At 37.6% G+C, this 11,799-nt stretch overlaps 1 protein-coding gene across 1 annotated transcript in view; it reads left to right on the top strand.

Annotated features, from left to right (window-relative positions):
* Window positions 1–662: 662 nt before the first annotated feature.
* Window positions 663–11,799, top strand: part of LOC306650452 (vomeronasal type-1 receptor 50-like) — a gene marked incomplete at both ends in the record, with an annotated part of 36,673 nt that continues 25,536 nt past the window's right edge. Inside the window, 2 exons of the mRNA XM_079122474.1 lie at window positions 663–1,005; window positions 1,056–1,571. Coding sequence (XP_078978600.1) covers window positions 663–1,005; window positions 1,056–1,571 — 859 coding nt within the window. The remainder of the gene's footprint in view (window positions 1,006–1,055; window positions 1,572–11,799) is intronic.

Below are 11,799 nucleotides of genomic sequence, written 5' to 3'. Positions count from 1 at the left end.
ATATTACTAAATCCCTCAGCATCCTGCACCTTTCTAAATAAATCATGAGAATGTGCCTTTGAGAGAGTGTACCTGTAAGATTCCTGTTTATATTGGTCCAAAATTGACATCAACAGACTTGGTGTACAACTTTTATTTAACCATTATGCTTGGCATACACAGAGTCACACAAAAATAAGGTGGCATATTGACCCTTAGGAAGTCTGGGAGAAAGCAGAAAATTAAACATAAATTGCTATTAAATAAGGCAATTTTTGGTAAAAAATAATGCATAATTGGTACCATAGGCTCACAGTGAAGGGCATGATATGAATGTCTCCAGGTGGTGAATGTGAGATTGAAAAAAATTCATGTATTAGTCACAGGAGTGATGCTTGAGTTGAATTCTTTGTAAAATATTAGTGGCTTTTTTCTCAGTGTATGCAATAAAACTCAGGGTTTTGTGAATGCTAGGCAAGCCCTCTACCAATATGCTACACTCTCAGCTTTTCAGTTCAAATTAAAATGGGGAATAAAAACCACAGAGCTATTTTGATTAAATGATGACTCCAGAGATTATAAAGAGTGAGATGGCCAGAAGCATCTCAATGAAAATTGTGCTGCTTACAAATTCTCCCCCTTTTTTTTCCAGAAATATTATTTGCTTCAACATCCCTGGGAATATGAACCAACATGTCAGAGATATTGATGTAAAAAAGACTTTTTATCCCCAAGCTGGCATTGGTATCTCAGCAAACACCATCCTGCTTTTCCTCCAGATTGCAGTTTTCCTTGTGGGTCCCAAGCCCAGGCTCACTGACCTCCCCATCACCCATTTGGCTCTAACACACATCCTCATGCTCCTCACCACTGGACTTCTGATATCTTCAGACATCTGGGGAGCACAGGACATCACAAGTGACTTGAAATGCAAAGTACTTCTCTTTCTGTACAAGGTCATGAGGGGGCTCTCCATCTGCATGACCTGTGTCTTGAGTGTGCTTCAGGCTGTCACCATCAACCCCAGTGGCTCCTGATTGGCCAATTTCAAATCTTAATCCAGAAATATATTCTAGGTTTATTTCTCTCATTATGGGTCCTCACCATGTCCACCCATAGCAACCAGTTTTTCTTCACTGTGGCCACATCCAATAGGACGCAGTCCGGTCTTCTTTTTATCACTGAACACTATTCCTTTCTGACCATTAACTGCATGCAGAGGAAAGTCCTGATCACCCTCATGGCATGTAGAGATGTCTTCTTTGTGGGCCTTATGGTTCTTTCAAGTGGTTACATGGTCATTTTCTTGTACAGACATAAACAGCGGTCTATGTCTCTTCATAGTTTCAGGTTCTCCACAAATAGCTCCCCAGAACAGAGGGCCACTCAATTCATTGTGCAGTTCATCTGCTGCTTTGCTTTTCTGTACTATGTAGACATCATCATTTCATTGGTCAAAGGCATAACATGGAGAAATAACCACAACATTCTATGTATCCAGATGCTTGTGACCAATGACTATGCCACAGTCAGTCCTTTTGTGATCATCAGTGCTGATACACAAAAAATAAAAATCATTCAAACCACATGGGGTAAGAAATGTCAGCATGTGAGACTATCTAAAGCATTTTTCTGCTCACTAGAACAATTTTAACTATTTTGCAGAATTATGCCTCTGAAATATACTATGTTAGTTTGCAAATATCCTGCCATAACAAAGTAATCTGTTTAGCAGAATCTTGCAGGTGATTTTTCTTTTTATCTGTCAATGGCTTCTTTTACATCCTTATGAATCCTTCATTTTTTTTTTTTTGGTATCTCTCATCTTTATTCTGAGATTAGGTTCTTTCTTCATGCATTATATTTCTTAACAATGATTTCAGTGAAGATCTATTAGAGGTACACAGTCTTTTGTCTAAAAATATTAATATTGTACACTTTTTAAAAATATAGCAGTTGGATATGGTGGTGGTTACCTATAGTTCCCACAACTTGGGAGTGTGTGATTGGTAAATTACAAATTTGAGGCCACATTGCAAAGCTTAAAGTGACACTATCTCAATAAAAATGAAAAGGGCCAAAGGGTTAAATTCAGTACTAGACCATCCTGAATTTAATTCATTTCACCAAAAATAAATAAATAAGTAAATTGAAAACTTCACTTCACAGTGATTAGGATGGCAAAAAAAAGGAAGAAAATATGAAATCTTTGCATATTTCTGGAAGGTTCAAATGATACAGTAGTTAAGCAAAATAGTTTGATAATGCTTTAAAATGTTAAATATAGAATTATCAAATGACTTGCCAATTCCACTCCTAGCTATATATCCATATGATGTGAAAACAGATACTCAAACACTTGCACATGAATGTTCATAGCAGCATTATTTATGATAGCAAAAGGGTTAAAACAGCCCAAGTATCCATCATCAGATGAATGTGTAAAATAAATATGAGATGTGTGTGTGTCTGTGTGTGTGTGTGTGTGTGTGTGTGTGTGTGTGTGTGTGTGTGGTAGCATATACTGCCAAAAGAAGGAATAAAATGTTGATACAAGTTACAACATGGATACATTTCAAAAATATTCACCAAAGTAAATAAAAGTGGCTGTAAAAAAATCACTAACTGAACAGTTATACTCATGTCAAATATTCAGAATTTGTAAGCCCATTGACAGGAAGCCATTTTTATCATGGCCTTGGAGGCCATCAAAGTAAGTGGTTTCCTAATGGACACATGGTTTAATTTTGTGGCAATTTAAAATATTTAGAACAAGATAAAGGAGTTATGACACTGTACATGTCAATATACTATACTTTTAAAATGGTCACTATTATGGAAATTTAACCTCATATACACACAGAGTAAACACTGAAAATCTACTCAATTGAAGGGGATAACAGTTCTAGGTTAGAGAAAATTCCTGTGGAACTTCAGACTCCCTAAAATTCTGTGGATCTTCATCTCAATGAATGACTGGTAATACTGCATTCCAGGAATAGAGAGCCTATTATGTGTCATGGGCTTTTCTAAGTTATTTATGTACTTTGATCCTAGTCTTCCTAGTGGTTTTGTGACCTGGTTGGAAGAAACCTGATTTACAGATGACTAAACTAAGGCTGAGAGACAAATTTTCCATCCAAGTTCACCCACTATGCAAACCAGGGTTCTGACTACTGCTTTATTGAAGCCCATGCTTCTAATTAGACTATGACAAAGGGGTAGTCAGTAGTTTTCCTGCACAGAGGATGAGGCTAGAGAGAGGAATGACAAAGAGATAACAGGCATCTTTTAGGTGTGATCTCAATATTCCCTATCTTCAGTGTGGTGATGGTTTCATAGGTGAGTACTTCTGTCATAACTTGGAAAACTGTTCATTAAATATGTGCAGTTTGTTGTATATCAGTTTTATCGGAATGAAGTTGTTTTTAAAAATAAATGAGTGGCCATGCTCAATGGCACACACCTGTAATCCCAGGAGCTTGGGAGGCTGAGACAGAATGATCACAAGTTCAAAGCCAGCCTCAAATGGCAAGGTGCAAAGCAACTCAGTAAGATCCTATCTCTAAATAAAAAATAAAAATATAAATAGGGATGGACTTAGTGATTGAGTGACCCTGGGTCCAATCCCTGATATTCCTCCCCCCACAAAAGAAATTAATGAAAGGAAATAATACACCTCAACAAAGAAGATATGCAAATGGCCAATAAGCATAGGAAAACATGCTCAACACCACATGTCATTGGGGAACTATGAATTGAGCATATGTGTTGAAATTGACAAAGTACAAATCCTGACAACCCAAATTGCTGACAAGGAAGAGGAACAACTGAATCCCCCATAAACTGCTGGTGAGGTCACAAAACTATACAGCCACTGTGGAAGATGACTTGGAATTTTCTTACAAAACTAAAGACACTCATACTTATAGCCTGACAATCACATTACTACCTATATGTTCAGTGGAGTTGAAACATATCTCCACAAAAATCTTACACTCAAATACTGATACCTTCTTCATTCATGAGTGACAAGAACCAGAAGTGACCGAGAGAGCCTAAGAAGTTATTTACATATTAGTAATGAAAACACTGATGCAGTCATTCCTTGGAGGGCCATCCAGCAATGGAAGATAAATGGGCTAACAAACAAGAAAAGACAGGGAGGCAGCTTAAATCGTATTGCTTAGGAAAATAGCTTATCTGAAAATGTCACATCTCTATGATACCAGGAATGTCACATTCAGGGAGTCAAAACAACAGACCATAAAATGCTTAAATGTTGCCAGGAAGTCAGGGGGAACTGGAGAGGATGAGGAGCTAAACACTGGGGATCATTAGGTATTGTGAATCTATCCTGTAAGATGTCACAATGAGGAAGCTCAACATTATCTTTTTTCAAAATTTAAACTGCACAAAAGTCATTTAATAAATAATGGTACACCAATATAATATAATTGCATTGATTCCATATTTATGTCAAGTGCACCATAGTAAATTGAGATGTAGATAATTGAGGAAAGAATGTGGGGGATGGGCTTACATGAACTCACTACCAGCGTTGCACTTTTTGATAAATATACAACTGTTCCTTAAAGAAAAATAAAGTCCATTAATTAAAAAAAAAAAAGAAACAGAAGTGGTTCAGGGCTTTTTGTAGCGTCCACAATACCCTGCCTTAGTACTGACCATCAACAATGAATACATCTTCCTTTCTCCTGAGAATTTACGACACACACAATGTTGATTTTTTAGAATATTTACCTGTGAGATTTTCCTATAAGTAGGTCAAACAAGTCCATCTTATATATTTCATGCTCTTTGAGATCAAAGCACCAAAATATTTAGAGAGGAAACCAGTACCTGATGACCACAAGCATATTCATACATCAAATAACAACTATTTATCACTTTTCCATAACTACTGATTCCATAAACACTAAGGATAATGTGCTCCAAAGCAATTTTACTACATTCATTCTTGGGGAGAAAATGATCTGAGATGGTTTTTTAAAAAGCCTACTCTGCCAGGCATGATGGAACATGCCACCCAATTTCTACCATGTTACATGTAAAAAGAGAGAACTGTATTTTTGTTTACCTGACAAATTCTGGTTGGAATAAATCAAGATAATCCAGATAAACAGGTGAATTGATATACAATAATGTAAATAAGTTCTGATTAATATTGTGAAGCATAGACTTGCTGATAAGAGGAAGAGTAGACATTGGCTGGTTTCTGAGGGCTCCACAATTTGTCTCCATTTTTCTAATGGCATAACCCTGCTCAAGGAGGTGATTCACTTCTGAGCATTAGATGTGACTGGTACTACCCAGCAGAAGCAAGGAACAGAGTGTTCTCAATTCTAATGAGCTCAAGTTTTGCTATGTCCTCACAACCATGTTTGGTATGTTAGACACAACTACAGCCACTCAGGAGCTTCCCTCACATTTCCTAAACAAATTTAACTGGAAAGAGATTCTTCCTTTAGTCAATGGGGTGGAAAAAATAGAAGAGTTCAGGTGATTAATATTCAAACTTTGACACCACCTGCTCGTGGTTAGGATGGACTCTGCTGTAGCTGGAAAAATGAACTCAAAGTATGGGTGTGACTTGTGAAATTTCCATGGTGGCTTTTGTCTTTATTTTATGTATTTATTTATTTTATTGTACACAAATGGGAAACATGTCGTTTCTCTGTACATGGAGTAAAGTCATCCCATTTGTGTAATCATAAATTTACATAGGGTAATGTTGTTTGATTCATTCTGTTATTTTTTCCCTTCCCCCCACCCCTCCCACCACTCTTTTCCCTCTATACAGTTTTTCCTTACTACATTCTTGCCCCCCTCCCTAACCCTAAATCTAACCCTAACACTAACCCCTCCCTCCCCCCATTATGTGTCATCATCCACTTATTAGCGATATCATTCGACCTTTGGTTTTTTGAGATTGGCTTATCTCACTTAGCATGATATTCTCCAATTTCATACATTTGCCTGCAAATGTCATAATTTTATCATTCTTTATGGCTGAGGAATATTCCAGTGTGTGTATATATATATACACACACACACCACAGTTTCTTTATCCATTCATCAACTGAAGGACATCTAGGTTGGTTCCACAATCTGGCTGTTGTGAATTGAACAGCTATGAACATTGATGTGGCTGTATCTCTGTAGTATGCTGATTTTAAGTCCTTTGGGTATATGCCAAGGACTGGTATAGCTGGGTCAAATGGTAGTTCCATTCCAAGTTTTCTAAGGAATCTCCACACTGGTTCCCAGAGTGGCTGCACTAATTTGCAGTCCCACCAGCAATGTATGAGTGCACCTTTCTCCCCACATCCTTGGCAACACCTGTTGTTGCTTGTATTCTTGAAAATCGCCATTCTAATTGGGGTGAGATGGAATGTTCGGGTGGTTTTGATTAGCATTTCTCTTATTACTAGAGATGTTGAACATATTTCCATATGATTGTTGATTGCTTGTAAATCTTCTGTGAAGTGTCTATTCATTTTCTTACCCCATTTGTCGACTGGATTCTTTGCTTTCTTGGTGTAGAGTTTTTTGAGTGCTTTATAAATTCTAGAGATTAGTGCTCTATCTGAAGTATGAGTGGCAAAGATTTTCTCCCACTCTGTAGGCTCTTTCTTCACATTGCTGATAGTTTTCTTTGCTGAGAGAAAACTTTTTAGTTTGAATCTATCCCAGCTATTGATTCTTCCTTTTATTTCTTGTGCTATTGGAGTCCTGTTGAGGAAGTCTGGTCCTAAACTGAACATCTGGACCTACTTTTTCTTCTATAATTTGCAGGTTCTCTGGTATGATTCCGATGTCCTTAATCCATTATTAGTTTAGTTTTGTGCATGGTGAGAGATATGGGGTTAGTTTCATTCTGTTGCATATGTTCCAATTCCCCCATCACCATTTGTTGAAGAGGCTATCTTTTCTCCATTGCATATTTTTGGCACCTTGTCTAGTATGAGAAAATTGTATTTATGTGGGTTTGTGTCCATGTCCTCTATTCTGTACCATTGATCTACCTTTCTATTTTGGTACCAATACCATGCCATTTTTGTTAGTATTGCTTTGTAGTACAGTTGAAGATCTGGTATTGAAATACCCGGTTTCACTCTTCCTGCTAAGGATTGCTTTAGCTATTCTGGGTTTCTTATTCTTCCAGATGAATTTCATAATTGCTTGCTCTCTTTCTGTACAGTGTGTCATTGGGATTTTAATTGGAATTGCATTGAATCTGTATAGCACTTTAGGTAGTATGGCCTTTTTGACAATATTAATTTTTTCTATCCAAGAATATGGGAGATCTTTCCATCTTCTAAGGGTTTCTTGAATTTCTTTCTTTAGTATACTGTAATTCTCATTGTGGAGGTCTTTCACCTCTTTTGTGAGATTGAATTCCAAGAATTTTATTTTATTCAAGGCTATTTTGAATGGGGTAGTTTTCCTGATTATTCTTTCCAAAGATTCATCACTTATGTATAAAAATGCATTAGATTTGTGTGCATTGATCTTATATCCCGCTACTTTACTGAATTCACCTATGAGTTCTAAAAGTTTTCTGGTGGAATTTCCTGGTTCCTCTAAGTATATAATCATATCATCAGCAAATAGGGATAGTTTGAGTTCTTTTTTTCTTATTCATATCCCTTTAATTTATTTGGTTTGTCTAATTGCTCTGGCTAGAGTTTCAAGGATGTTATTGAATAGAAGTGGTGAAAGAGGGCATCCCTGCCTGGTTCCAGTTTTTAGGGGGAATGCTTTCAGTTTTTCACCATTTAGAATGATATTAGCCATGGGCTTAGCATAATTGGCCTTTACAATGTTAAGGAATGTTCCCACTATCCCTATTTTTTCTAGTGATTTGAGCAAGAAGGGGTGCTGTATTTTATCAAGTGCTTTTTCTCCATCTATTGAAATAATCATGTGATTCTTGACTTTAAATCTATTGATATGGTGAATGACATTTATTGATTTCCTGATGTTGAACCAACCTTGCATCCCTGGGATGAAACCCACTTGATCATGGTGCACTATCTTTTTAATATGTTTTTGTATGTGATTTGCTAAAATGTTGTTGAGAATTTTTGCGTCGATATTCATTAAGGATATTGGTCTGAAATTTTCTTTCCTGGATGTGTCTCTGTCTTGTTTAGGTATCAGTGTGATATTGGCTTCATAGCATGAGTTTCTATTTTATGGAATACTTTGAGAAGTATTGGAATGAGCTCTTCTTTAATGGTTTTGTAGAACTTGGCTGAGAACCCATCTGGTCCGGGACTTTTCTTTTTTAGTAGGCTTTTGATGACCTCTTCTAATTCATTACTTGAAATTGGTCTATTTCAATTGTGTATGTCCTCCTCATTCAGTTTAGGCAATTGATGTGTCTCTAGAAACCTGTTGATGTCTTCAAAATTTTCTGTTTTGTTGGAGCATAGATTTTCAAAATAGCTTCTAATTATGTTTTGTATTTCAATCGTGTCTGTTGTGATATTTCCTTGTTCATTCCTAATTTTAGTGATTTGGTTTTTCTCTCATCTTCTTTTTGTTAGTGTGGCTAAAGGTTTATCAATTTTATTTTTTCAAAGAACCAACTATTTATTGTGTCAATTTTTTGTATTGTTTCTTTTGTTTCAATTTCATTGATTTCAGGTCCGAGTTTAACTATTTCCTTTCTTCTACTAGTTTTGGTGCTGTTCTGTTCTTCTTTTTCTAGGGCTTAGAGCTGTAGTGTTAGGTCGGTTATTTGTTGAGTTTTACTTCTTTTATTAAATGTGCCCAAGAAATAAATTTTCCTCTAAGTACCACTTTCATAGTGTCCCAGAGATTTTGATATGATGTTTCTTTGTTCTCATTTACCTCTCTAAGAATTTTTTAATTTCTTTCCTAATACCGTCTGTTATCCCTTCATCATATAAGAGCATATTGTTTAATAACCAGGTGTTGGAATATTTTCTGTTTTTTACTCTTTCATTTATTTCTAACTTCAATCCACTATGATCTGATAGAATACAAGGTAGTGTCTCTATCTTCTTGTATTTGCTAACATTAGCTTTGTTGCATAATATATGGTCTATTTTAGAGAAGGATCTATGTGCTGCTGAGAAGAAAGTATATTCGCTCTTGGTTGGATGGTATATTCTATAAATGTCTGTTATGTCTAAATTATTGATTGTGTTATTGAGATCTATGGTTTCTTTGTTCAATTTTTGTTTGAACGATCAGTCCAGTGGTGAGAGAGGTGTGTTAAAATCACCTACTATTATTGTGTTATGGTCTATTTGATTTCTGAAATTGAGAAGGATTTGTTTGACATACATGGATGAGCCACTGTTCGGGGCATAGATGCTTATGATTGTTATATCTTGCTGATTTATGCTTCCCTTAAGCAGTATGAAATGTCCTTCTAATCCCTTCTGACTAACATTGGCTTGAAGTGCACATTATCTGAAATGAGGATGGATACTCCAGCTTTTTTGCTCAGTCCATGTGCATGGTATGTTTTTCCCCATCCTTTCACCTTTAGTCTATGGGTATCTTTTTCTATGAGGTGAGTCTCTTGTAGGCAACATATTGTTGGATCCTTCTTTTTAATCCAATCTGCCAGTCTATGACTTTTGATTGATGAATTCAGGCCATTAACATTCAGGGTTATTATTGAGATATGATTTGGTTTCCCAGTCATTTGGTTCAATTTTAAAATTTTATTTATTTATTTATTTATTTATTTGACACGACTTGGTTCCTCCTTTATTTGACAATTCCTTTAGGATAATTCTTCCCTTTGCTGATTTGCTTCTTTCTTTTTCGTCTCTTTCTCACAGAATATTTTGCTGAGAATGTTCTGTAATGCTGGCTTTCTTTTTGTAAATTCTTTAACTTTTGTTTATCATGCAATGATTTTATTTCATTGTCCAATTTGAAGGTAAGTTTTGCTGGGCATAAGATTCTTGGTTGTCATCCATTTTCTTTCAGAGCTTTAAAAATATTGTTCCAGGCCCTTCTAGCTTTTAGGGTCTGGATTGAAAAATCTGCTCATATTTGTATTGGTTTCCCCCAGAATGTAATTTGGTTCTTTTCTCTCAAAGCCTTTAAAATTCTGTCTTTATTTGTGTGTTAGGTGTTTTCATTATAATGTGCCTTGGTGTGGGTCTATTGTAATTTTGTGTATTTGGAATCCTATAAGCCTCTTGAACTTTATTTTCCATTTCATTCTTCAGATTTGGGAAATTGTCTGATATTATTTCTTTGAATAGATTGCTCATTTCTTTGGTTTGTTTCTCTAAGCCTTCCTCAGTCCCAATAATTCTTAAATTGGCCTTTTCATGATATCCTATAGTTCCTGTAAATTCTGTTCATGATTTCTTACCATCTTCTCTGTTTGTTCAACTTTGTTTTCAAGGTTAAATATTTTGTCTTCAATGTCTGAGGTTTTGTCTTTCAGGTATTCTATCCAGTTGGATATGCTTTCTATGGAGTTCTTAATTTGGTGTATTGTTTCCTTCATTTCAAGGATTTCTGTTTGTTTTTTTTCAATATCTCTAACTGTTTATTGAAATTATCTTCTGCTTCCTGTATTTGCTCTTTTAACTGTCCATTGGTGCGATCATTCAATGCCTGCATTTGCTCTTTCATCTCATCATTCAGTGCCTGCATTTGCTCTTTCATCTCATCGTTTGCTTCTGTGATCATTTTAATTATGTACATTCTGAACTCCTTTTCTGTCATTTCTTCTGCCATGCTGTCATTGGGTTTGATTGATGTAACATCTAGATTTGTTTTGGGCATTTTCTTCCCTTTTCTCATATTGTTCATGTATCAGGACCACTGAGGTATTGCAGAATTCCTCTATTGACTTATAATGTCCCTGAAGATTTCTAGTATATCCCCTCTTAGCCTTCAGTAGGCTGAAGTCTTGCAGGAAGTTGATAGCATGGTGCTCCACAAGGAAGCTGGCTCTCTAAGGGTGGTGGCCTTCAGGTGGGGTATATTCCCTGCTAGTGGGCAGAGGTGCCTCCACTTGTTGACCAATGGTCATCCAAAGGGGATCTAAGCTGCGTTCTGAGGCAAGGCCTGTTTGGGCCTGTGTCTCTGATTTTACCGTCCTTGGTGGAAAGCCTCACCCGCCAGGGAAGACTCACCTTGTTGGAAGGTCTCGCTGGTCAGTTCCCCTCCTAGAGGTTCCCCTCAATCTACAGCTACTGCCTGGTTTGCGCTGCCTTCCTCTGCAATGTTTCCAGGGGCCCGACCCTACCTCCTGGGCCTGGGAGCCTCACCCTTCACAGATGAGTCTCCTTAGGCTGCCTCTCCTCAGAGAATCAGCCCGCAGTCCTGGAACCTTCACTCCTCCCCTAAGCATGTCTCTTTGCAGCTCTTCCACCAAGAAGCCTCCTAGGTCCTGGGACCCTGCTCTGCACCCAATCACCTACCTACGCGGCCCCTCCTCTGAGCAGCCACCTGGAGCCCTGTACAATCGCTCTGAGTCCCAGAGACCCACTGCACACCCCTTCCTCCAGACAGCTGCCCGGTGTTCCGGTGTGGTCATCAGGAGTCCAAGCAACTCACTGGGTGCCTTCTCCTCCATCCAACTGCCCATAGCCCTGGGCAGTCACTCCGAGTCCAAGTGACCCGCCCTGTTCCTCCTCCTCCTCCAGGTAGCCCACCAGGTGTTCATGAGTGGTCACTCTAAGTCGCTCTGCGTTCACGCACTCCTCCTGCAGGCACCCCCTGGTGTTCAGGAGCGGTCGCTTTGAGTCCAAACAACTCACCACTCGCCTCCTCCTCTGAGCAGCCGCC

Source organism: Sciurus vulgaris, assembly GCF_902686455.1.
Source record: "Sciurus vulgaris genome assembly, chromosome: 19".
Taxonomy (NCBI): domain Eukaryota; kingdom Metazoa; phylum Chordata; class Mammalia; order Rodentia; family Sciuridae; genus Sciurus; species Sciurus vulgaris.
Note: the sequence above shows the minus strand (reverse complement) of the source record. Positions and strands in the feature narration are given on the sequence as shown.